This window comes from Haemaphysalis longicornis, unplaced genomic scaffold (assembly GCF_048455015.1).
Source record: "Haemaphysalis longicornis isolate Haplotype H1 unplaced genomic scaffold, Haemaphysalis longicornis Haplotype H1 scaffold_1, whole genome shotgun sequence".
NCBI lineage: Eukaryota > Metazoa > Arthropoda > Arachnida > Ixodida > Ixodidae > Haemaphysalis > Haemaphysalis longicornis.
Window position 1 is genome coordinate 247915383 of NW_027526203.1, and position 27678 is coordinate 247943060.

At 47.3% G+C, this 27678-nt stretch overlaps 2 protein-coding genes and 1 long non-coding RNA gene across 4 annotated transcripts in view; 2 read left to right on the top strand and 1 right to left on the bottom strand.

Moving 5' to 3' along the window:
* Positions 1-17731, top strand: part of LOC144143615 (uncharacterized protein C05D11.1-like) — a 174603-nt gene extending 156872 nt beyond the window's left edge. Inside the window, exons 20-21 of the mRNA XM_077675456.1 lie at positions 14501-14653; positions 17455-17731. Coding sequence (XP_077531582.1) covers positions 14501-14653; positions 17455-17515 — 214 coding nt within the window. The 3' untranslated portion in view covers positions 17516-17731. The remainder of the gene's footprint in view (positions 1-14500; positions 14654-17454) is intronic.
* On the bottom strand, positions 290-4837 carry LOC144174679 (uncharacterized). The gene is made up of 3 exons (XM_077703483.1): positions 4765-4837; positions 2793-3790; positions 290-529 (listed from the first exon to the last, which is right to left on the bottom strand). The coding sequence occupies exons 1-3, from the start codon at positions 4835-4837 to the stop codon at positions 290-292; spliced, it is 1311 nt and encodes a 436-aa protein (XP_077559609.1).
* A 6019-nt stretch (positions 17732-23750) lies between the features above and the next one.
* LOC144143647 (uncharacterized) lies at positions 23751-27455 on the top strand. Of its 2 annotated transcripts, XR_013317147.1 has the most exons (5): positions 23751-25955; positions 26761-26880; positions 26957-27040; positions 27096-27182; positions 27256-27455. It is a non-coding gene; the product is annotated as an uncharacterized LOC144143647 (long non-coding RNA). The 2 variants fall into 2 exon arrangements; XR_013317146.1 differs by having other exon boundaries at positions 26957-27182.
* The last annotated feature ends 223 nt before the right edge of the window (positions 27456-27678 follow it).

A 27678-nucleotide genomic window follows, 5' to 3' on the forward strand; every position in this document is an offset into this window, starting at 1 on the left:
AAGGGAGCACCGCGTTGGACCTAGCCCGAACCTCTTCTTCCTCACAGCTGAGCCCCAGCACATGTCCGCAATGCTTGGGGCTATGTACCAACATTTCCTTCTTTAACTACTGACACACTGTAACATAACCCCCGCGGCAAAAAGCGCCGTCTCGGTGCTTCCTAGGGCGATGTTGTGGGAGGGCGATGGTACGGCTTGAGGCGGGAAACGTGGACAATGTCTGTTTTGCCGCTTCCAAGGTGGTAAGTTGGCGAAGGGGCGGCTTGGGAGATTTCATAGGTGACTGGAGTCACTTGACGGACCACATGGTAGGGTCCCGTGTAAGGGAACAGCAGTTTTTCAGAGAGCCCCACGCGGCAGGACGGCGACCACAGAAGAACAAGAGACCCAGGTGAGAACTGCAGGTCTCGGTGGCGGGAATCGTAAAGCGCCTTTTGGGAAAACTGCGATGAGCATAGGCGAGAGCGGGCAACTTGTCGAGCATGGTCGGCACGGTCAACTGCGGCTCGAGCATATTCCGAAGTTGGAACTGAAGGCGGCAAGAGAGTGTCCAGTGGCAAAACAGGCTCGCGACCGTAGAGCAGGTAAAAGGGAGAATATCCAGCGGTGTCGTGACGGGACGAATTGTACGCAAATGTAACGTACGGTAACGCCACGTCCCAATCCCGATGGTCGTCGGAGACATACATTGAGAGCATGTCGGTAAGTGTTCTATTGAGTCTCTCAGTGAGACCATTCGTCTGAGGGTGGTAAGAAGTCGCGATCTTGTGTTGCGTTGAGGAAGCACGAAGAATATCGGCGACAACGCGAGACAAGAAATAGCGGCCCCGATCAGTAAGGAGCTGACGAGGAGCGCCATGATGAAGGATGACGTCTTGGAGAAGAAAATCAGCAACGTCAGAGGCACAGCTGGTGGGGAGAGCGCGTGTAATTGCATAACGTGTGGCATAATCAGTGGCGACCGCGATCCACTTGTTGCCCGAACTGGATACCGGGAAAGGACCAAGGAGATCGACGCCTACACGAAAAAATGGTTCGGTGGGTATGTCCACCGGTTGGAGAAGGCCTGCTGGGGATGTGGTAGGCTTTTTACGACGTTGGCAGAGGTCGCAAGAGGCCACATAACGCCGTACAGAGCGATAAAGGCCTGGCCAGAAGTAGCGACGACGCACACGGTCGTAGGTGCGGGAAACTCCGAGGTGGCCTGCAGTGGGTACGTCATGGAGTTGCTGGAGAACGTCCGAGCGCAGACGTTCAGGAAGGACCGGAAGCAACTCTTGACCCTCGGGGCGGATGTTGTACCGATAGAGGATCCCATTGCGTAACTTAAAGAGGCGCAGTGAAGGGTCATGGGAGCCAGAGTTGAGACGGTTCATAATTGCGCTGAGAGATGGATCGCGGCGCTGCTCGTCCCCAAGGCGTAACAAATCCGTTATTGCGAGCACACTACTTGGGTTTCTCGAAACAGCAAGGTCGGGGTTGTCAACCGGGTAACGGGACAGGCAATCGGCGTCTTGATGCAAGCGGCCGGACTTATAAACTATGGTGTACGAATACTCCTGCAGACGCAGAGCCCAGCGACCTAGGCGTCCTGTAGGATCTTTCAGAGAAGAAAGCCAACAGAGCGCGTGGTGGTCGGTTATCACTGAAAAGGGGCGTCCATACAGATACGGGCGAAATTTTGCTACAGCCCACACCAGTGCCAAGCACTCCCTCTCCGTAATTGAGTAATTCTGCTCAGCGGACGTCAGGAGGCGGCTGGCGTATGCAATAACACGGTCTCTACCGTTCTGTCGCTGAGCGAGGATAGCGCCAATGCCATGTCCGCTAGCGTCTGTCCGGACTTCGGTGGCGGCAGTGGGATCGAAGTGGGCCAGGATAGGTGAAGTGGTGAGAGCGGATATCAATTTAGAAAACGCTTCTGCTTGAGATGCACCCTAATGGAACTCAGCGTCCTTTTTAAGAAGGTCTGTCAGAGGGCGCGCAATGTCAGCAAACCCCCGTATAAAACGCCGGAAGTACGAGCATAGGCCAATAAAACTGCGGACGTCCTTGGATGAGCGAGGCTCGGGGAATTGCTTGACTGCGCGTACTTTGTCAGGGTCGGGTTGAACCCCATTATTGCCAACAAGATGGCCAAGGATGGTTATCTGCCGGCGGCCAAAGCGACATTTTTTTGAGTTCAGCTGGAGGCCCGCACGTCGAAATATTATGAGGATGTCTGAAAGGTGCTGAAGATGCGTTTCAAAAGAGGGTGAAAACACTATCACATCGTCCAGGTAGCATAAGCATGTTGACCATTTGAAACCGCGAAGAAGAGAGTCCATCATTCGCTCGAACGTTGCGGGAGCATTGCATAGTCCGAACGGCATTACTTTGAACTGGTAAAGGCCGTCTGGTGTGACGAAAGCGGTCTTCTCTCGGTCCAACTCGTCAACAGCTATCTGCCAGTAGCCAGATCGAAGGTCAATAGAAGAGAAATATTTAGCACCGTGTAAAGAGTCGAGAGCATCGTCAATCCTGGGTAGGGGGTAGACGTCTTTTTTTGTAATGTGATTAAGGTGCCGGTAATCAACGCAGAATCGCCAGGTGCCGTCTTTCTTTTTTACCAGCACCACTGGTGAGGCCCAGGGGCTGCACGAAGGCTCGATAATATCCTTGGAGAGCATCTTGTCAACTTCGGCTTGGATGACGTCCCGTTCAGCGCGAGATACCCGATACGGGCGCCTGTGGATGGGGATGGCGTCACCGGTGTCGATTCGATGAGTCACGAGGCTAGTTCGACCCAGCACCGGATTTTCCAAGTCGAAGATGTCACCATACGAAGCCAACAGCTGACGCAGAAGGTGTATCTGATCTGGGGAAAGGTCAGGGCTAATCATAGCGTCGAATTGAGTGGTGGGCGGAGGTGTAGCGGAGGAAGTGGGCGGATGGGATATGGTGTTTACAGTAAAAGCGGAAATATGGAAATCGGAGACCGGACAAACAGTAGCGACAGTCATTCCTTGCGGAAGAACCTGGGTGTGGAATGCGAAGTTCAGGAAAGGCAAGGAGACGTGGTTCTGCTGTATGGAGACAATAGTATGGGGAAGGGCGACGTTTCGGGTGAGTAGAACGTCAAGGACGGGCGCAACGACGTAGTCTCCATCGGGGACGGGCATGCTTGAAGAGAGAGGGACATAAGTAGCGGCTTGAGGCGGCAGGCGAACGTGCTCATCAGAGCGTAAGTGGAGGAAAGGTGGGGCGTGGTCGTCGGAGGAAAGTGGGAGCTCAAGTCGAAGCAGACCCGTCGAACAGTCGATTAGGGCAGAATGGTCTGAGAGGAAATCACGGCCGAGAATGACGTCATGAGGGCATTTGTCCAGAACAAAGAACATAACAGTGACGGGGTGTCCAGCTATGCTCACTCGGGCAGTGCACATACCCGCGACAGCCGAAGTTCCTCCGTCAGCAACGCGAACGTGCGAAAGGGCAGGGGTGAGTACCTTGCGGAGGCGAGAGCGCAGCTGTGCACTCATGACGGAGATGTGGGCACCAGTGTCAATTAGGGCATTAACAGGGACTCCATCAATTTCAACTGCTAGCAAATTGTCTTCAGTCGGCAACGTCAAGAGAGGGTTTGCGGGGTCGGTCGTTGATGCAGCGTCACCTCCGGGAGCTGCATCAGCTAGTTTCCCGGAGAAGAACGGCGAGAGTAGTGCGGCGAAAGTCGACGAGGTTCCGGAGAGCGAGACAGGCGACGGCGTTGGGAGGTTGTACTCTCCGGTGGAGCATCTGCTGGTAATTGGGTCTCACGGTGGGGCTGCGAGCGATAGTAGGTTGGGCGGTGTCCATCGTTGCGGGGGGAGTCGTCCCAAAAGGTACTCCTGGAGGACCAGCGGTTCCGACAGTAGCGCGCGACGTGTCCAACACGCCTGCACGTGAAACAAATCGGCCTGTCATCCGGAGTTCTCCATTCAGCGGGGTTTCGGTAGCGCGTAGGGCCGTACACATTGCGTGGTCCGGGTGGGGCATAACTGCGGCGGAGAGCAGGAGTTACGGCGCATACTGGCTGGAAGCCCATGTTGGTAATTTCCTCACGAACGACAGCTTGAATGAGCGAAATGGCTGGAACAGGGCTGGTGACGGCATGGGGCATAGTTTCGGCAGGAGCTGTCGCTTCAAGTTCTCGGCGCACTATCTTTTGGACGGTGTGCTCTAGGGCGTCGCGGTAAGAAGGCGCGGGCGAAAACGACTGAGGGGCTGGTGCGTCGCAAGAAGAAGTAGCAGCGGTGTTGGGCAGCCGTTGGAACTGCTGCGTGATGCGCCGACTCTTCGCATGCTCGAAGCGCCGGCATTCTTTCAGTATAGCATCGACTGTCGTACAGTCCTTGCATATTAACAAGTGAAAGGCGTCGTCAGCTATTCCTTTGAGCACATGCCCGACCTTGTCCTGCTCGTTCATGCTCGCATCGACCTTACGGCAGAGAGCCAGAACGTCGTGGATGTAGGCGACGTACGGCTCGGTCGACGTTTGGGCACGGGAGGCAAGTTCACTTTTTGCGCGTAACTGGTGGGCGACAGGGTTGCCGAACTCTTCCAAAAGCTTGGCTTTACAATCGTCCCAGCTGGTGAGCGTGGATTCATTCGTCTCAAACCAAGTGAGGGCCGTACCTCTGAAGCAGCAAGGGAGGTTGGCGAGCATGATAGTGGGGTCCCAACGGTTGTGAGTGCTGATCCGCTCGTAGTGCTTGATCCAATCTTCGACGTCAACGTTGTCAGTGCCGGTGAAGAAACCAGGCTCGCGGGGCTGAGTAACGACGACCAGCGGGGTCGCCGACTGGCTGGGCGGAGCCATGGTGGCAGGGTGAATATGACGCCCGCTGCGGAGTAACGTGATGAATGGTCACGAAACCTCGAGGATTTGAGCGGCAAGACGAGAGGTAAGGGATGTCGGGCAACCTCCACCAAGATGTTACGTAGAGGAATACGTAAAAATGAAGGTGTATTTCACACACACAAAGAAGGGAGCACCGCGTTGGACCTAGCCCGAACCTCTTCTTCCTCACAGCTGAGCCCCAGCACATGTCCGCAATGCTTGGGGCTATGTACCAACATTTCCTTCTTTAACTACTGACACACTGTAACAATATATTGCAGGGGCATTCTTCGGGACATGCAGACTGCAAATAAGATTAATACCAAAAAATTGATTTTTTTTTTTTTTTTTTTTGCAAATTTTCTTTCCTCAAGACCAGTGTCCCCCTTTCCCCCTTTAACGCATGACCATACATACCAAAGCAAAACACGCACGCACGCGCGCGCGCGCGCACACACACACACACACACACACACACACACACACACACACACACACACACACACACACACACACACACACACACAAAAAGAAACAAACAAATACACAAGGGGAAAGGGAGGGGGGGGACTACAAAATGCTCTATGATGAACTACAACCAAACCGATAGGCCCATTAACTTCCGGCCATGAACGACACACACGCTAACCCTAGGCCTGGCTTACATGCTGACCCTCGGCGTGGATGACCTTAACCCTTTGCGGTCCGTTGTCGGGCCATACACTTCAACATTTCAACACAAAAACTTGACGGCTGCCGCTTTGCAATGAACATGAAAAGGTGCTGGCATGAACATGGCTGACATGACCTGCCGGGGTATGCCCGAATTGGGTGTTCACGGTTAAATTTTGCAATTTTTTTCACTTTTTTTCTTACAAGTGAGTAAAAGGTCCAGACCAGAAAGGGTTGACTCTACAAATCCAACAACGACAACACACTCGATGAAGATGAGATGGCCTTGCAAGGCAGCTTGCTTGTGCTTTCAGGGCCTTGGTGAGAAGTCAGGATGGTCTTGTGGTCAACGACGACGGGCAAGAACTCGATCCCAGAGATTAGGCTGGTTCATTGAGTAAGATAAAAAAGACCGCTGACTGTGGCCCAGAAAATATCGTTTGCGTGGGTTGATGGTGTCCCCGCTCTGCCGGGCGCCAACCTTTCACTTTGCTCTCTTCCTCTTTTGCACCTTTCACGTCGTCGTGCCTTTGTACATTGCTCTCCCCTTGTTCGCTCTCCCCAGCGGCTTGTTTTCTTTCGCCGCGACATCTGTCCTCTAACATGTCAAACTGTGTGCGCTATCACGAGACGCATGCGGAATCTAAATCATGGTCCGCGGCCGCGTCGCCCACCGCCACATATATGACGATCACTAATCCACCGTTTAGTCGGAAATAATCAAGGCAGGCTGAAAAATATCGATCAAACTCAGCAGATCTAAGACGCAGTCATACGACGATGATGATTTCGGAAAAACCAAACAAAAAAATGAGCCAGAGTAACATCGCACACTACAACATGCCCTCTAGTCTTATTCGGATTATGGTAAAGCGATGCAGTGGAAAAATCGCCCTTGTTTTCTCGCCTGCTGTCCTGCCATGTGCTTAACAATTTGTGCTGCTTCTGCACGCAACGTTTATGGAGTCTCCATTGGCAATGCTGCGTACATTTCAACACAAAAACTTGACGGCTGCCGCTTTGCAATGAACATGAAAAGGTGCTGTCAGCATGATTAGGCGACCAAAGAATTTCGAACGCTATCTTTGTTTTAACCCGCCGCGTAACTGAGGGCCCGATGTTCACTGTCACTGTGCGGTTGTGTAATCTTGTCGATGCCACCAGCCGATAACACCAGATACATTGCTGAGCAACATGTTCTGATAATCTGGTTTGGGAAAATAAAGTTGGTCTAGAATAAAGAGCCAAGCCGGATAATGACCTATGTTCCGTAATAAGGACTTGCGTATTTCTTAAAATTAAATTTAATTTAAATTAAATCTGTAACATGTGCTGAAATCCACACCTGTCGCTATCATATTAATGGTGGCATTGATGGAAGTCTGCCCCTTGTATGTCGTATCTGCGTGTTGTAACAGCTGGACCACCAGTTGAAGGTTTGCAGGTGTTCAGGTGTTGTAGAGGGAGATGAGGGGCAAGTGATGTGTCGAAAAGCATGGAACATATTGTACTATGTGGAGGCAGGTTACAGAAAGATTTCTCGAAACGTTCCCCCTTGTGCCCTGCCGTGGTTGCTTCGGAAATATTTTTTGTTGAAAGGAGCAGCTGCTCATGCAGTTCAAATAGTACCGGTTAAGGTGATTTGAAACGTAGCGTCACCTTCAAAAGTACCTTGCCCCAATCATAATTTTTCAAGCGGCACTCCGCATTTTATGTGCGTGCATTCTACAGCAAGGAGCAAGCTGCTTTCGACTGTTTCGATGTAGTTCTCTGGAGCACAGTGCACTATACAGTGGTGTGGTATGCAGTGCGCATAATGCACTGCGTGTTGTCGTATGCAGTTCCAAAAAAGAAAAAAAGAAGCTCGGGGCTACAGCCCCGTCTGACACAAGCAGAGATACTGAAACAATTCAGCATGTCAGCTGACTGGCTAGCATTCATACAGAATTTGAGCCAGTAAGTTTAGCTTACAAATGGCGAGAATGTAGCAGGCATTTTTAAAATCGCTATTTGTCAGAACTAGTTGGCTTCTGTCGGCATTTGTAATACATGTATAGCACAATTGAATTAGTATTCACCAATTTATAGAACGTAGTCCCATTCGTGGCATGCAGTGTGCAAAATGTAGCGTTTCTCTAGCATCCAGATGTCTTTATGTGGTTTCTACATTTTGTTTTCCCGCCCTGCAATCTAATCCATAAGGTATCTTTGCCGTACGACAACTTCATTCTGTCAGGTACCGGTTACCCAGGAGGGCCTGTCAAACAAGCTCACCAAGCCATGCATAGTACCATATCTACCCAATTCCAATGCGTCCCCCTCTTCCAATGTGCACCCTATTTATGTGACCGAAATAAACAAATAATACTTTCGGTTTGTACCCAAATCCTACGCGCATGCGATTTTAAGGCCTAGGTATTTTTGGTGAAAAAAGGTGCGCGGCAGGGACCCAGTACCAGTTACAGCAGGGACCCAGTACCGCGAGTCGGACTTGGTCCCGCTGCCGCCCCCCACCAGGTTGCCTCTGGCAGCCCAACCCGCCTCCGCACTGCTCGCTGAGCCAGCAGCGGTTGTGGTGGCATCCACGTCCGGTGGGAGTGATGCTGCATCATCCACTTCCGCTCCACCGTCCCAAACCCCATGCGAGGGCACGGAGGAGATGGAGATGGGGGAACCAGCGGCAGCTCCCACCTCCACCGCACCGCCTGCGCCATCCGAGGCGTTCCTGAAACCCTCGGCGGTTGCGGGCAAGGAAAAGCGCGCCCCAAAGGGTCCGCGTTCCAAAGAGCCTGATCCCTCAGGTGCTCCGAGGACATCCGAGGATGAAATGGATGTCGGGCCATTCTTGTCTGCGGTGCACCGCAAGGAACGCGTCTCGACGCCGAAGCCTCCCGACTAGCCAAAAAAGACGAGAGTCACAGCTCCGAAAGACGACACATAAACACACACACTCCACTAGCTCCCACACTAAATATTGGGAAGAGAAAACATAATTTAATGGAACTGTAGAGGCCTTCTTAAAAATCTTGACGATGTATACGAAATAGTGCATGCTAATCAGCCAAGTGTAATGTGTGTTCAGGAAACACATCTGAATTCCAAGTACACAAATTTCTTGAATAGTTACATGGTCTTCAGAAAGGACAGGGATGGCTGCACGCACTCTTCTGGCGGTGTGGCCATAATTGCCCGGAAATCCTTAGCCTCCTACCGTGTCACTCTGAACACTCTAGCAATTCGAACAATAATAGTTGAGGCTTTAGTTGAGGCTGTAGCAATTTGAACAATAATATTTAATAGGTTGATAACGGTATGCTCCATATATACTCCTCCTGATCTTGCACTTTTGAGCTCTGACTTCGAGGCGCTGGTTGACCAGCTGCCCGAACCATACATCCTCACAGGCGACCTTAATGCTCACAATTCTCTTCGGGGCTCTTCTCATACGGATGCCCGGGGTCACCTGGTAGAGAGGTTTCTAACATCCTCTGGAGCATGCCTTTTCAACAATAAACAGCCTACATACCTTAACATAGGACACAACACATACTCATATCTTGACTTGGTTATTGGCTCCGCAGTTCTCTTTCCTCTTCTCGAGTGGGGTGTGGGCACTGACCCACATGACAGTGACCACTTCCCCACTTCACTAACATATATAGGTAAAGGCCCAAGCAGTTCATCTTCCGATAATGGGTTCAATGAAGCACGAGCTAACTGGAACACATTTACAGAGACATCGAAACTACACTACACAACCATAAGACACCTGCACGTAGATGAAGCCGCTCAACTTCTCACGGTGCACATCCTCGACGCCGTGGAAAAGTCCATTCCCCACGCCTCTGGTGGCCCAACCAACCAGCGGAGGCCATGGTGGAATGAGGACTGTAGGCGGGCGCGAGAGGCCCAGAACAAGGCGTGGGGTATCCTTCGTCGGTACCCCACGTCGAGTAACGTCATTTTGTTCAAACGGGCCAAGGCGTTCGGAAAACGTGTGCGCCGTGAGGCAAAACGAGAGAGCTGGCACACCTTCTTGACATCCATTAATTCATACCCGGACACACACACAAAGTCTGGACACGATACGTAAGCTCAAAGGACAACAGACACACAGCCTGCCCCTGGTTAGCCCAACAGGGGACACACTTGAAGACCAGGCTAACACACTTGCACAACACTTCGAGCACGTGTCCAGTTCAGCACACTACACAAACACTTTCATGAAACACAAAACATCTTTAGAAAAAAAGCCCTTGCAAGACAAAGACAAATCAGAAACTTCTTACAACTCTGAATTCACTCTCTATGAGTTGAGGGCTGCCCTGAGCACGTGCAAACCTGCAGCTCCAGGCACAGATAAGATTACGTACACCATGATACAACACCTACACCCAGACACTCTTGAAACACTCTTACACCTATACAATAAAATATGGCTTTCGGGGCACATTTCACGCTCTTGGAGGGAGGCCATAGTAGTGGCTTTCCTAAAGGAAGGGAAGGACCCTTCTTCTCCCACCAGTTATCGTCCCATTGCCCTGACAAGCTGCCTGTGTTAGCTCTTTGAGAAGATGATAAACAGGAGACTCGTGTACTTCTTAGAGTACAACGGTCTTCTCGAAAGCTGCCAGGCAGGCTTTAGGACGGGGCGATCTACCAACGATCAACTCATTGCGTTAGAGTCATATATCAAAGCTGCTTTCCTCCACAAGCAGTACTGTATGACAGTATTCTTTGATCTTGAAAAGGCATACGATACTGCTTGGCGGTACGGCATCCTCAGCGATTTGAAGTCCTTTGGCATGTCGGGTAACATGATGAACACGCTTGCCAGTTACCTCTCTGAAAGAATGTTTCGCGTGCGAGTTGGAACTGCACTCTCTAGGGTTCATGTGCAGGAAAACAGCGTGCCGCAAGGTGGAGTTTTGAGTTGCACTTTGTTTATTGTAAAAATGAATTCTCTTCGGAAGGCGCTGCCGCCATCGATTTCCTGTTCAATCTATATATAGACGTTCAACTCTCCTTCAAATCGTGTAATTTGTCTATCTGCGAGCGCCAAGTCCAGCTTGGTGTGAACAAGCTAGCCGGCTGGGCAGATAGCAACGGCTTTAAATTTAATGCAGGAAAATGCACTTGTGTTTTGTTTTCCAAGAGGCGTGGCATTCGGCCAGATCCAGACATTCAACTCCACGGTGTCTCTGTTCTTAAAAAAAAGGAACACAAGTTTTTAGGTATTATCTTTGACGAAAAGCTCACATTCATCCCACACATAAAACAACTAAAACATAAATGCTTAAAAACACTGACTATCCTGAAGGTTCTCTCGCACATTTCTTTTGGTGCTGACAAACAACTTCTTTTACGTGTTTTTACCAGCCTAATAGGTTCACGATTGGACTATGGTAGCCTTGTCTATGGGTCAGCCACTAAAACATCCCTCAGAATGCTGGACCCTGTGCTTCATCTAGGGCTCCGCTTGGCGTGTGGTGCCTTCTGGACTAGTCCAGTTGAAGGCCTGTATGTAGAGTGCAGCAAATGGAACCTACAATGTCAGCGAGCATACACAGATCTTCTTTATGCCTTTAAAATTTCATCCATGCCTCACCATCCTTTTAAATCAGTTTTTTTATGATACCTCCATGACTAAACTCCTGCTAAATCGACCATTGTTCTCTGCGCCCTTCTCTTACAGAGCTAGAGAGGAAGCGTCAGAGCTTGCTGTCTCCTTTTTAGATACAATTCTCTAAAAAGTTTTCTCCAAAGTTCTCTAACAGATTTTATAGCACCATGTCATCTCCGCCCTGTATCATGCGACACATCTTTCACACATATAGATAAAAACCGAGCTCCCACATGTGCAATTCTGCAGCACTTCTTGTATTTGCAGCAGAAGTATCAGTGTTCTGAAATTTACACGGACGCCTCTAAAACTTCCACCTCTGTGTCCTGCGCCGCGCATGGGCCCGGCCTTGGTGTCATTAGAACTCTGAACAGTAATACAATTATCTTTACGGCAGAGGCCTATGGTGTACTTCTTGTTGTTAATCATATACTTCAAAGCCACATCCCACAATCCATTATCTATACAGATTCCCTCTGTGTTGCGCGGGCGTTGTCGTCAACAGTCTTCAAAAAATCACGGTGTAAATCTTATCATCAAAGGTATTATGTCTGTGTATGTCCACAAATTTGAACTGGTCCTTTGCTGGGTCCCTGGCCACTGTGGTATAGCCGGGAACGAAGCAGCGGATCGAATGGCTGCTGCTGCTACACTCTTGAATACAGTAGACATAACCACATTACCCTACACCGACGTGAAACCACACATCAGACAACAACTTCGCAAAGCATGGCAAACACACTGGAGTGAACAAACAGACAACAAGTTACACATAATAAAACCACACTTGGGACCATACACCACCGACACACGCAATAGATACGCTGAAGTCGCCTTGGCTAGATTACGGATAGGGCACACTCATGCAATGCACTTGCACCTTCTCACTGGATCTCCAAGACCTCTGTGCAGCAGATGAGGAGAGGCCCTATCCGTGATCCACATCCTCATACAATGTAAGGCACTTGACACAACACGACACTAATACTTCTCACAACTACACACACGACATATTCCACCACACCCGTCATACTTCTTAGGAGACGAAGCCATGTTTTCAATCAAACGCGTTTTTGAGTTTATTACCGACGTAAAATTTTTACATCTCATTTCTTATCATGCATCTTGACAACCTGGCCCTTTACACCAGTCATCTTCATTATGTTGTGTTTCACTTTGTTTATTTTTACTGAAACGTTCTACTTTTACTTCCATGTCACTCTCATGTAATCACTATTGTTTGGCACTCTTTGCCCTTAGTTGACCTTGCGCCATTAAACTCCAAACATCATCATCATAAAGAGGCTTCACCCCCTGTCCCCCCAGCATGCACATGGTACCCCTCAAGCGAACTCAAAGAGACTGCCCCAAGACTCCCTGCGTGTGTCCCAAAATCCTTGACGATCCGGCTGAAAATAACCCGTGCCGCAGCTATGCGGACCATAATTGGCTTGCTGACATCTCCTTTCCGGACACAAGCTGGCAGCATGTGCTGGACAATCACGGCTCTGTCACAGTACCCTCTTCGGGGCGACAACAAAGGAAATAAAAGCAGACATATTTAAAAAAGATGGGGTGACTCAGGTTAGAGGGGAGGAGCCACAATTGCAAATGCCCAAACAAATAAACTGAGGGTCTGGCTGGACGTTTGTGACAGTCAAATCATTGAGCTGGTGAGCCGTGCCGTGGAATATCTGTTGTGCACACAATGGACATCCTTCTAATAATGGGATGCCCAGGCATCCCCAAGGGTTCAAAGAACACTCATGGGACATCTGGCATGGGTACAGAGGTAACAGATTAGTGTATTGGTAGACGTGCAAAAAAACTGCATCCTTCAGCTTGCACATTTCGGATGCTGATACGTCACACAGAAGTGCGTTATGACTCTGCCGTGGCACCCTACACTATGAAGAAATGACAAATGCTGACTTTCGTAAGTGAAGTCGGCATTTGTCTGTCCTGTAAATGTACGTAGAAACAAGATTGTGGTAGGGTGGATGTTATGCATCCACGTGGCATGAAATGCCACTTTAACAGGAAGCATATTTTTTCTTCTAGACAATCAATGCATTTTCCAAACGTCACTAGGCAGCCTGCATGGGGGTGGTTGATAGGAGTTGAACTTACAGCTCAAAGTAATTTCCTTGAAATTTGAAATAGCACTGGTTTGTAGCGATAAAGCAACTAACAGATGGCTACACTACAGAAACTTATTGCAAAACCAACACTGGTTTTGTTACAAAAACCTTAAAAGCGAAGGACATGGCACCATTTCTGTGTGGCTCTTGTTACATCGCAGCGCAATCAAAACCAGGATAACTCTGGCAAACCAATTTGCCCATTTTTCTCATGGGAGCATTGAGAGTTCAGGTTGGCTCAAATTGTCCAATGTGAGACAAGTACATGGCCATGCCAGTGCAAAGGCGAAATTCTCAGCTAGGTTTTGCCAGCAAAGGACAAACAGTGGTAGCCCATTATCCTGTTCCTGCTGGAGTGCATCTAGGGCATGGAGTTGGCATACTGACTGCTTGTTTCTATCTGCTCTTAAGGGTCAGGAGGCAAGCTAATTGCAGTGTACCCTCTTAAATGGGGATTGCCCTGCAATGGAGGCTACAATTCTCATCAAGCAAGTGGGAATAAGACGTAAACTGCCCAATCTTCTGAATAAACCGAAGTTATGTGTTGCTTTCTTGGTTTCCTAAGGGAAAAAATGAGGCAAACAATTGTTGTTGCTTTGAAAATGCTGCTAGGGAGGAAGGTTTTTTATGAATAGTGGGTGGGTTAAAAAATTCAACAAAATTAGGTTCAAAAAAGTAAATCTAGTATTCACAGCAAGTTAGAATAGTTAAAAATGTTCATTGATGGCACAGAAGTTTGAACTGCTAAGTTACAGGGTGTAGGGTAACTTTCTTTTCATACAGGGTACAGTTGCATGAATAAAAGTAATTACAACAGCCAGCATCTAGAGCGGCCTCTTATGGCTGTTGTAATTTGGGACCAAGTGTTTGAGTTGTCAAGTGAATTATAGATAGTTAACGTGACGATTAATGCATGCAGGTCAGTCGTTGCATTAATGGTACGACACACACTATCGTCATAAGCCTGAAGGGAGTTTTTCTTAGGAAGACAATATGCTGATGTTGAGGGAGGAGAAAAGAGGTTTGCAAGCCCTTCTGGCTGAAGTATGGACCTGGCTCTGCCCCCGTAGGTTTTGTACATTGGCAGTTGGGGCTTTTGTGCACTGCTGCTCTGTGGACACTGGCAATGGACTGCTGTCATGGTGATCCCGTGCGAGGGAATTGCTTCCAAAGCTGATACAATAATGAAGATGCACACCTGTGCAGGAACCTCCTGGGAAAGGTGGCCGCAGTGACCCTGCCCGACATGATCCGTGTGGGCAAGCAGTACCTGTCTTCCGTGTTCGACCCAGCTGCCTCCAGGCTGGCCATTTGCTGCCACCCGAGCAAGGTCGAGGACACGGTCAACGCCTTCAAGGAGTGCGTCTCACTCGCTTGCTGCCTTCCTTGTGGGCCAGGCCCCCTCTTCTGACCTCACAGTGGGCCAGGCTTGACAGTGGGGGGCCAGTGGTCCCCTTTGGCCACTGTTTTGGGGGTTTTGTAGTCAATGTATGGCTATGTTTTAGTTTTGTGTGCAATTTCAGGTCCCTTTGAAGGACTGGAGCCCACGTGGTTCAAGGGCTTTCATTTGAAACCCAGCCATAAAGGCCTGCCAAAAACAATCAGGCTGCGAAGTACTAGGCCGCAGCCCTCCTCCTGTGGACACATGTCCACAGGAGACTACAGCTTTTGTACATTGTGAGAGAGGCGCGAGACAGGCTGCTTCCCTCATGCTTTAGTCGGCCATCGTGCTTTGAGTTTCGTTTTGGAAAATCATTGGTGTGCAATTAGCGAAGTCAATAACCTATGATGGTAAACCACCGAGCTTCTGCTAGCAATAACCCCAGCAGCAGGAAGTGGCAAAAGGAACGAGGTGCACTGCAGGGGGTTAAGCGACCCGCCCAAGCTTCTAATCGTCCGTTCTCCGCGTGTGGATGTTGCTATCGTGCCCTCGCCTGGTTACTCAGTGCAGGTGGCCAGTTGACTGATCCGACCTTGGGCTCTTCTGTTCACCGTGAGCCTCTTTTGATAAACAATGCATAAATTGTGTTGTTGATAATGCATCGCTTAGCTCTACCCTTGTTATGTTTGGGCCTGGGGGAGCCTCGGCCACGAGGACTTCTCGAGACGGGTGCCGGGAAGTGAGTGTGTATTTCACGCTCGGTTCATGCGAGAGAAGAAAATATCAGATGGCCATAATCGCCAAACGCGGTGAGGTGAAGCCGCCCGCCTGAGCAGCACCGAGCAGGGCAGCCACGCTTGCACGATATTCGAAATAGCGCTTGTTGCTTCAGAAGGGGCTTCGTTTGCGGCTGGCTCGATGAAGTCTGGGTGTCCTGTGTAGATGGACACACCAGCTGCTTGAGCATTTAAAAGCATTTCACGTTCCGTCGGTGGCAAATAATAAAAGTCCAAGCCAGCCTCCTCGGCCAGAGAAACGTTCTCGAGGATCGACCATGGCTATGAGACCTAAAAGCTACCGTTGCTGGCATGAGAGTGCCTAGCATCAACCATTTATGCTGTAGACCGCACCGCTGCCTTGCTCGTACTTTGTGACATGTTGGCTACATCACAAAAAAAATGCCAGTTCGAAGTTTATAATTTTTGCACACATCTACTTAAAAATGCTAGATGAACCAAAAAGGGTGTGCTTTTTATTGCAAGAATTTTCAACCAGCCACTGCATTTTTTTCCCCTCTTTCTCTTCCTCCCCCCACCCCCCACCACTAGACCTCCTCCTAACAGACAGTGACAACACCATTATCAGGGGGGGAGGGGGGAGGGGGGAGGGGGGAAGGGGGGGTCGTTGCATGCTGGCATTGCATTCCAAGGCAGGGTTTTGCAACTGGTGTGTACTGAAAAACTCTGGGGGTCACATCATCCTCTATGTTGTTGACTGAAGCTTTTGCAACACAGCTGGCCTTGTTTTGGTCTGCGTTGATTTTCTCGGCCAACCGCCTGTAAAAGGGTGCGGGCCATCAGAGTTTTCCAAGCAGTGCAAGTGGCGGGCACATGAGGCTCGCACTGTTACATGCGAGGGGCACAGGGGCGACAGAGCTGCTAGTGAAGTTACAGTGGGATCGCAGATAAAGTGAACTGGCAGTGTGAGCTAATGCATTCACTGAGTTACCACTGCGTGCCTTTTGCAATACATGTGTTGATGTTACCATTTCTCTTGGAATTTTTAATGAATTACTCGGGAAAACCTTAAAAAATCTAAGCAATTCTGAAGAGAAAAATTAGTGAATTCCCCGTTAGATAGGCTGCTTGTAATTTGTTGTGCTAATTCACAATACTTCTTCTCAATGCATGATGGCCTTGTTGTATAAGAACTGGACCTAAAGGGCTGCATTAACCCCTTAAGTGCTTTGGACGAGCAGAGCTCGTCCTGCCCAAACTGTCACCAAACTGCTTTGGACGAGCAGAGCTCGTCCTAGCAGAATAGATACTGCCCTCTACTGTTCAGGACGAGAAGCGCTCGTTTACGGCTTAGATTGCGTGCCGTCCACTAGATGGCAGCATTTACTCGACGAATTAGTTTTCTCCAGCGGCAAGGCGCGCTTTTTTTATGAAAAGATGGCGTGCGGTGGCGCCGACCCATGCATAGCTGGCCCGTCAACTCGAAAAAGAAGCTTTTCATTTTCGTCATCTTCTTCAAGTGATGATGATTCGGATACAGATGTTTATCTTGTGTCCGGAAGTGAAGACAGCGATGACGGTGAATTGAGCAGCTCCTCCAGGTGATGACGAAGACAGCTGGGAAGCGAACATCGCGAGTGCTCACGAGTTGATCCTGCTTGATGTGGACAATCCTCCCTGTGAAGCCTCCTCGCTCTCCATTCTTGGCCATTCCAAGCAAGACTTTCATTTTGTCATAGCCGGGTGACATTATGGAATATATTCAGCAGTTTTTGGACGATGAACTTATATGGTATTACATATATCATTATAACATTAGTGGCTGGTTTCCTATGTATTCTTGAGGAATGAACTTTATTGTGTTGATTTGACTAAGTATGTGGTACAAATATTTTTTCAACATCGACTAGCTGCTTTTCAGTACAATCAGATTCGAAATCAGCAATTAAAAAAATAGGCACTTTTGGTCGGGAAATTCTCAAAAAAATAAAGCACTTAAGGGGTTAAACTGATCAATGTGATGTTGTGTCTTTCTTTTTCAGGTTCAACCGAAGCCTGCAAGTTGTCACATCGCTGGATGATAGCATTTTTGCACGATATTAAGTCCTTTAGAAAGAAAGCAAGCACACAACAACAGGGTGTATGATTCGTGGGCCTGGATGATAGCATTTTTGCACGATATTAAGTCCTTTAAAAAGAAAGCAAGCACACAACAACAGGGTGTATGATTCGTGGGCCTTTTTTTTTTTATGTATTTTGACATTTATACTTGATAAGCCGTGTGTGCTTGATTAAGCGATATTTTTTGGTATGCGCCAGATATGCATTTATTTCCTTAATAAAGCTTGTGCACTCATCGAGACCATGAGCATAGACTCTTTTTTTCTGATGGCTCACCTGGACTGGTGTTAATTGGGTGGTGAACACAACCTTCGATGGTAAAATGCGCAACAAATGCTTCTTTACAGGCTGCAGCATCCTTTTGCATACTTGCTAGCGAGGGGTCATCATTGTCTTAAAAGGAACCGTGACTGCCGTCTAGCTTTGTGTCCAAGTGCAGTGGTACTATGCCCACATTTTGTGTGTATGTCTTGACTTGGCCACTGATTGCTGTTGAGTTGAGGCAATGCACTGCATGTGAGGGGCAACATTCTGCCCATCTTAAGTGTGGATGTTGTATGTAGTGGGGAGGTCCACTTGTTGTCTGAGGCTCGTACATTTTAATGCCATATATTTCTAATGCAGATCCTGCACTTTATCATGCTTAATATCTTCAGGTGGCATAAATGCTGGTCTTACATTCATTTTAGATACGTCTGTTGCTGAGAGAACACGACCAAGAATGATGCAAATATGAGTGCTGTCAGTGTAGTAGTGCACGGTAGTGGCAAGTAAGCCATTATGCGGGTAATTTTTCCAGACTTTGCCCCTGTCTTGGGTATTGTATTAACTCTAAAATGCAGAGTGTTAGCTTCAGATGCTGAAAGTGCTACCAATGTCCAGTGCATTTCAGTGGATGAGGGCCTGTGTAAGTGGTGTAAATCTCCCACCACTGTGATTGTCGCATGCTGTTGCAAGTTAAAAGCAAGAACTTTGTAGTGCACCTTACTCTCATATTAGCCTGGCCAATCATTAAGTGGCTTGGTAGGCTACCGCAATGAAATATATGGATGTGAAAATTCCTATTAATGCCTTTTAGCTGGAAGCATGCATCTCCCAGGCTTGTTGCTGTCATCATCATCATCGTCACCAGCCTATCTACACCCACTGCAGGGCAAAGGCCTCTCACATTAATCTCCAATTACCCCGGTCTTGTGCTAACTGCGACCAATTTATCCCTGCAAACTTCTTGATCTCATCTGCCCATCTAACTTTCTGCCGCCCCCTGCAACGCTTGCCTTCTCTAGGGATCCACTCTGTTACCCTTAAAGGGACACTGAAGTGAATTTGTCAAGCTCCCGTTTTTGCTTGCACTGCGTAGACTGGCTCAAATTAGCACACTTTTCATCGTTTATTCGGTTGACAAATCGGTAATTATTTTACAAGGCGCGAAAGAAGAAAAACTACCATGCGCGGTTTGCGGCGGCCGCACCAACTAAAGCTGTGACGTTGGGAGGAGCGGGCACCGTGATTGGACAATGCCCAAGGTGAGCAACCAAACAAGTTTCGGTTTCGGTTTCGGTTCTGTAAAACATAACCAATGGCGTTGTTGAATGGGCATTCTCAATTTCCTCAGTAATCATCGTACCGCGCTTCTGCCGTGTTGTCGGCTGTAAAATGCACAAGATAAGCCTCCCAGGACGGCTTGTAGTCGTAGCATTCACTAGCCGAGACCTACGCAGTGCATGAACGCCCTCCGCGTACCCGCAGACGCCCAAATGTCATGCGCTTTTCCCCCATATTTGGAGCTTGCCTCCTTCATGCCTGTATCGTAAAAAGCGTGTTCGCACCAGGCCAAGGGTCTGTTCATTCTGGCCTGTGCCCACTGCCTGCAAGCAGTCGGTGCTTATGGCAACAGCACGCCAACGAGAACTCGCTAGCGCGCCAGTGCCAGCCTGCGCGCGTTTTGTGAACTAGTTCGTGTAGCCATGCACGTTGCGGCCCAAAAAAAGGTGAACTCAATATAGAAAACATCGGCGGAAAACAAAAAAGTTAACTTAAAAAAAAAAGCACGTACCTGCGGGGATCGTAACTTGCAAAACATTCGCGGCGACATACCTACGCCTCAGACCACTGAGCCACGGAGCAGGACGCAGAGGCCTTGCTAATATAGGGTATATATTGTACAACCGGTTTACACTTTTATTTAGTTTTGGCATTTCAAGCAGCTTAGGTGACTATTTGTTGTACTGCCCTAGTAGCACAAATTGTTGCCGCAACGTTTCTGCCGTGTTGCCAATGTTGCGTAACGTTAGGCAACGTTACACAACGTGGTGACAATGTTGCCGAATGTGGGCCAACGTTGGACACATTCAACAACATTCACGCAACGTTTACAAACAACATCTAGGCAACGTTGCCCGTATGCACGTTTTTTCACGTTGCAGCAATGTTGCCAAATGTGGGCCAACGTTGGACACATTCAACAACATTCACGCAACGTTTACAAACAGCGCATAGGCAATGTTGCCCACATGCACGTTTTCTTGCGTTGCAGCAATGTTGCCAAATGTGGGCCAACGTCGGGTACATTCATGCAATGTTTAAAAACAATGCATGGGCAACGTTGCCCTTTGGACGCTTTTTTCGCGTTGCAGCAATGTTGCCAAATGTTGGCAAACGTCATATGTTAAACGATCGTATGGGGAGTTACATAAGCTGCCTAAAAATTCAAATGATCCCATACAGCAAACTTAAATGTTGTCGATATAGTACATGTACGTCAGGATACGTTAATTTCGGGAGTGTGGTTTTTACATATTTAGCAATGTTCACGTAAAAAACCACAACTAACATTGCCTGTGTACATGTTTATCTAGGTTGCCGCAATATTGAGGAATGTTGAATGTATAGCAGCTTTCATTTATTTATTATGTGAAACACCACACTAACCTATGTTTTGGAGGGATTACGTCACCTACAAAAGTTCAAAAGGTTATGCACAACGGACGCCTTAGCCACAGTTCACTGTACCATCGCCTCCTGTACTTTAGCTGCGAATAATACGGCGCTTACATATACACGCACGCACGACGCACGCACATAAATGAAATCCCCAATCGTCAGCCTGTCCACTGCAGGACGAGGGTCTCTCCCAATACGGGAGGTTTTCGCCGCGTGCTACACCAAAGGGGCCAATCTTGTTCTCGTGAACGGATGCCATCTTCTAGGCATCGCCTATCTGGTGTAGCCTCTCTGATATCCTCTGATGATATACCACAGGACAAGGCAGCACCCCAGACCGGAGAATATAACAGAACAAAGGGTGGTACCTGTACCAGATTTGAAGTTATTCAGAGGCAGACAGCAGGGCACCCTACATCGATGTGTGATCATTTAGAGACAGGGCTCTCGAAAAACTGGTCACCGAACGGACCCTCAACGTCGCGGCGGCCCTATGCCCCCCCCCCCCCACCCTAAAACCACAGCCACAGTTCCAAATAAAGTGGATTCTCTCTCTCTCTCTCTCTCTCTCTCTCTCTCTCTCTCTCTCTCTCTCTCTCTCTCTCTCTCTCTCTCTCTCTCTCTCTCTCTCTCTCGAAAAACTGCAGAAATGCATGTGGAGGAGTGTCACACTGAGCGTGTAGATTTCCCCATGAAACCTAAAAGAAACCGCGAACGTTTGAACGTTTCTCAAACGAAAGAAACGCGTGGTGCCGGTTCGATGGATGGCGCAACCAAACTCGGCGGCAGATCCTTTTGTTTTAGTCTCTCATTTGTTGGATGATCGCACAATATTACTTTAGAGTGGAGAAAGCCTAGAATAAAATAATACCGCCATTTCGCGCATCGTGCGTTTCGTTAAAGCCATATGCTGCGCCGTTTTAAGACGGTCATTTTTTCAAGATGGCCGCCGGCTGTCCCATAATAGAAATTCGTTTCTATTTCATGTTTTTAGTAAGAGTGTAAATCTCATCGCCGTTCTTGGTGTTAATCAATATATACCACAAATAGGGGACCTTCGATTGAAGATTGAGCGCGAACAAAATATTGTTTTTATTTTTTCAGGAAAAACTTGCAAAAACAAAGTTAAAAACGTGGCGCAAACTAGACGGGACAAGAGAGACAAGAAACACAGATACTTGTCCCGTCTAGTTTGCGCCACGTTTTTAACTTTGTTTCAACTATGTACCAACTAGCTCAGCAACAAGTTTTGTTAAGTCGTACTTGCAAAAACGCTCATTTATTGCTGTATCCTTCTGTATAACTAAAAAGATACACAAACAGGCTTCGTTTATGTTGACGAACAGAATTTTAACAGGTCAGGCAGGCCGATTCCCAATCATAGACAATACTCTTTCTATAGCCTTGTAATCGGTGTCGTGCATGAGCTCGCGTCATCCGCAATGATCGTGTTGGCGCGGCATTTCTTTGTGTCGGGCCCGCGGAGATTTCGTCCACGTGGAAGAAATCGAACCTCCGTTAGTCACGCAGGCGTAATTATTATAATCATCGTATAAAGTACGTCCTATAAATATAAATGTCCGTATGCTACCTGTTTCCTCTTATTTTTACGGAATAGCAATTGCCCAGTTTAAGCCAATCCTTGCAGCGCGTTATTTGTTTTTAGCAATAAACAATGATGAGAAGTTTGAATTCCCCTTCTCGCCCTACTTGTTACTTACCCCTGCTCCATTTATATGTCCCATTTGCACTTCAGCCTTAGTAATGTCGCTCAAAAACAGTGACTTTCAAGAGCAATCATGAATTTTCTACTCGTCGTGCTAGTCGCACTTTTCTTATGGAGTTGCTGAACAAATGTGTACTTTTTTACGGTGAGCTGTCCACAATGATTTGAAGATATGACTCAACACCGATCGAGGCACCTTATTTCTATACTCTTCCGCTTTTTTTTCTTTTTTTTTAATTCACTTTTCCTAAATTTGGTAATGCGTACGACGTATAGACGCAAAAATTTCTTGGCGGCGTGCATCTGACACATATGAATTTCTTGAGGACAGACTGGACTTAAATAACTGCAAGCGGTCGCTTTTGTTGTATATCGACGCGTTTTCGTGCAATCCAGTCCCCGTGAAATTTATGAACGTGTGCGCCCGTGAAATTTATGAACGTGTGCGATGAAGCGTCGCTGTGCCATAGGCGCGACAGTCACGCTCTGACAAATCGCTACATCCGGTGTAAATCAGATCCGTGTAAGTGTCATCCGCTAGATCCGTGCAAATGTCACCCGAATAATAGCGTGTTTTAAGCACAATTTCACTGATGTGCGAAACCAACTTCACCATTTTGCGAATGCGCTCTTAAAAATCTGTCAACGGTTCCTACCAGCCCGTGCAGGTCATGTCGCTCATAGAATTGGTATACCGATTGTCTCATCTTATGGTGTGATTTAGTTATTTTAGGAATCCACCCCGGTGGCTGTTGTGCTTCTGAGCCCAAGGACGCGGGTTCGATTCCAGACCGCGGCAGGCCGCGGCAGCCGCTTTTGTGTGTGTGTGTGGAGGCGAGAAGCGAAAATGCCTGTGTGTTCTAAATTTCGGCGCTCGTTAAATAGATCCCCCCGGTTGTCAAAATTAATCCGGAGCCCTCTACTACGCCGCGCCTCATCGCCTGTGTAGCGTCGGCGTGTGAAACGTCATAATCAATCAAATAAGATATTTTAGTGCGATTTTAACACATCATTAACCTTAAAGGAGCCATGAAGACAAAATACAAGTTGGCTTTATTAGAAAGACTGCTTAGTCCCGATAACAATGATACCAATATCATCGCAATCTTCGAACAAATAATGGAGATATTAAAGAAAACGTGTGAAGCCGTGGCGACCCCCTAGGCAATTTCCCGCAACTTTTCTATGACGTCACGGAACCTTGTTTGTGCGATTGGCGGCCGCCTAACTGACCTGTCGCGACGAAACATGACTGGACGTCTGTGATGGGGCCTCTAGTTCCATTTCACCGCATCACTTGAATGCTAACGTGCAGTTAACGCACTAAAAATTATATTTTATTGTTGGCCCGTATGACGTCATTCTTGCTCATAACAGGTCACTGTGGCGCAAAATTTGAAAGTTTTTAAATACTTCTTGCTTTTTTTTCGTTAAAAAACACCTTTTGTGGCTCTAATGGAGCTGAGTGAGATACTGAGTCCTAGTGCTTTCAAATTAAACAAACTTGTATTTTCTCTTCATGGCTCCTTTAAGGAGCAAAACACAGCTGCTGCGTACCGATAAAGCCGCGCGCAGCATTCACCCTCGAATGTGCGTTGTCACGTATGGCCAGCTATCGGGCTGTTTTCGTGTGTCTTTTACAAATGCCGGTCGGGTGCGTTTTTGTCCATGTGTATGCCGCATATATCCAGGAAACTGACCGAATACAGCGCCTGCTAATTAACCCAACGCGCGCATGAAATGGACGGCGCATGCAGCATGTTCCGACGTCAGTGCATGCGTGAGGCACGAATCAGAACTTGGGTTTCATTGCCTTCTGTTATTTCGCACTCATTATTTGCCGAATAAATAAATAAACTGGAACAACAACAAGAAAATAACTTTTTATGCCATCGTCAAATAGTATCGAGTTTACTGTACTCCGACTTGGCTTCCTATTTCCTATATTGCCGCTCACTTCACCATGTACATACCGAAATTTAACGCGGCCTCTTAACAATGCAGATGTGTTCTTTTGGGGAACGTGCACCATATGAAAAGACAAACTGATCGGGTATACGCCGTGCTTTTCATTCTATGTGTTGGTCATATCTTTAAGAGCTTCGCGCAGATACACCTAGCTTTTTTTCATAACTGCCTGAAAACAGCACCCAGAAATGACTTCCCAACTTTCCTTTCCTATTGTTGAAACATTGCGCGTTTTTCTTAGGCAGTAGATTACGGCTGTATTATAAAAAGGTAATCATGAATCGACAAGGGAAACTTCCAGTTCCATTTGGCCTTTGCATGCTCGGGTCTCCCAGAATATGTATGCTAATAAAGTATTATTATTATTATTTGGCTAAGTTTTCACAAGCGTCTCGCACTGTTAACGTTCTCTCTTAAAGGAGTACTGACACCAAATTTTTACTTCATGTTTTTTATTGGTTAGGTGTAATATGTGGTATACGTTGCCGTGAAGGGGCATTCTAGCGATTGCGCGATTGAAATGGCGACCTTTGGAAGCAGCCTATTTAGGGCCCCTTTAAAGCTTGCATGGCCGGATTGTTTTTATGGCGCCGCCTGTATATCATCAGACAAAAATAATCTAGATAGAAGGCTCAAACATTTCCTTGTTGCTGGGTCCTCATAATTGTTTGAAAAAATTAATTTACTGGGGAAATTTTATATGCAAGCTATAAAAACTTTTGTGCATCATACTGGGGTGTGCAAGCCATACATGTCGCCAACTAATTACAATCGTATGTGTTTTCCTTCCAATTGCCGCAGCAATTACACTTGATTCATGAGACAGATTCAAACCCAAAGTTCATGTTCTTTAAATTGCCCCCTTCGTGTGAAATTTAGTCACTTCCCTCTGATCAGCGAACGTTCCGACTAGTCCACACCTTGCACCCTTGTTTGAAATAAACATGAATTGGGCTGTTTTATATTTCAACTTCCCCATAAACATTTTACCTACCTCGAGCGCCAAAGTAGAGCACCATCATGCATATTGTAACAATAAAACAAAACAAAGACCTAACCCTGACACCCACTTTCCAGCCGATACTGCCTGTACGAAAGCTCATTGGCATATTTCAAGGATATTTTCTCATAATACAAACTAACCTGAATTCCAAGTAACCTGAAAACTAACTTCCCATTTTTGCTTTTGTTCCGTTCCAATAGCATTGCACACACTATCTTCAGATTTTTCCTGTTGTAATGTTTATTCGTAAGAGGCTCCAATGCATCGAACACTTGTCGCGTTCTGCTTGGCGCGAAACGAAATACAGGGCGCCAGGCGTTCTCAGAAATTTCGGGGTGCTCGGAGAGGCACGACGTCTCGAGCGTTCCTTTCTCCCTGCATGCCTTATTTTTTGTTTTCGTCGTCGCCCCGTCCCTTCTAGAGTGTGTCGCAAAGGAAGTTTTAGCAGCCGCGGCGCAAAGTTGGGGAGGGCCGAAAAAAAAAAAAAAAAAAAGAAAAGGAAAACGCGCGTCCTTGGCCAACGTCCTACCCTCCTCTCACACGCGCACACGTGCGCGCGTTCCTTGCAGAGCGGACCCCTCCCGTTCCTCTCTCTCTGCGCCTGACAGCCGTAACTGGTGCGGGGGAGAGTGAACGAAAAGCGCGCGCTTTTGCAGAAACGAGGAGCCATCCTGAGAATCAAGCGGAATGGAGAAGGAACATTGTACGAAATTTCGTTGTGTGGCCGCATGTTACGGCGAATATTAGTGGGCCGGAAAGTTCATAGCAACCGACCAGTGAAGGTAAGCGCTTGATTTTCTGAGCTCGCCTCGTTCTTTCGAACGCAGTTTACTTCGTAAAAGAGCGGGAACAAGACTGCCCTCCCGTCTAGCTTCTAAGCATCCTTCTTGCTTTTGCGAATGCGTACGGTTGTAAAACGTGGAACATGTATTCAGCGCTTAAATCAGGTGGGCGCTCAGAAGTACACCTGTTGTGATGCTGAAATCGAGTGTAGGTTCTGCAAGAACCTTGATACGTACGATTGGCTTTTAATTTACTTCTCGCCACAGCTGCTGTCGCGCGCGAGAAATATCTCATAAATTTAACTTTGTTATGTTTAATTTCACGCGAGTTTCAGCGGCATGCTAGCTGTTCCAGAACACAATTAGCGTTGCAGTTAAGAATTATCATCTGGTTATGCTAACTGCCTTACGATGTAAAACAACGCCTGACGTCTTTGTAGCATTCACAAACTTTCCATGTGAAAAGCTGGTCTACGTCGGATGCTTATAATTATAAAGAATATGGCATACGCAAAAAAAAAAAAGCAGCTCAAGGCCAGTTTTAAGCACATTTTTCGAGAGCAAAAGGTAAAATAAGGCAACCAAGAAAATACGCCGTTGTACGTAATTTTGTCTAGTGTAATGTTTCCATTCTTGACAATTGCCTATTTTCTCATTTTTGTTCATTGCGGGCTTCTCTTGTTCATTGAAAATTCTCTCGCACGCTGTCTGATGACTTTTCAGTTAATTACTGAATTGACCTGTAACGAAATTTCTGTAAGGTATTTTATATAATTAAGTATTTTCATCCTTTTCTGTTTTCCAGGGATGCTTGAGCTAAACCCACTCATGCGATGTGCGTGTCCACACAGGCATTAGAAAAAGTTAAACAAGCAAGACAAAATGGAAAGTGAAGCGGCCTGTTTTGCTGTATTCCTTCCTAAAGGTAAGGTTTTCTCCATTAGCTAAAATTTGCTTCACTTCAGTTTTCTGCACCCCTTCTGACTCTGTTTTGTTTTCAGAAATGCCTTAAGATTTACCAGCACCACAAAATTGACATGGGAATAAGCTAGCTCACCTGGCAGCAAACGTCATCCAAAGTGCAGGTGAGCTTTTGAGCACCCTGTGTGTTACAGCAATGCCCTTTTGTTTGTTTCTCAGGAATGGCTGTCAAATCTCAATTGAACTGCCAGTACAAGAAAATCAATGAGGCCATATTGTATACCAAAAGTCCTGGTGTTCTGAGAGGTGAGACATTGTATATATGCTGTAACAACTTTGCAACTTCTCCTATAAACTACAACTTTTGTTCATTTCGCAGAATTAAGCGTCGCAGTAACAACCCTACGTGTTACTGGGTTCATGGCTGTCAAGTATGTCATCAAATTGACTCGTCAAGGCGCAGAAGAACAAGCGAGCCCCGGAGGAGGAAAACGAAGACATCGTCTGAAACAGCGTACTTGCGAAATTCAAGGCTTTAACAGAATGCGTATTCGGCTCGATTGTTAATGGTAAAATAAAAAGCACGTGTCCTTTCATTTTAAAGAGTCTCAGTGTTGTTATTTACGCTAGCTGCATGTTCCTTGCTTTAAAATTTCTGCCATTTCTTAGTTTGTTATTTTGCCGGACTGCCTTAATTGTGTGTGTTGGTCAGTGTAGGGATCAAATGCATGAATATACAGGTCTAAAATGCCGGTTTATACCTTTCAGGAGTTTATGCGGACGAGGTTTGAACCGCTCGCTT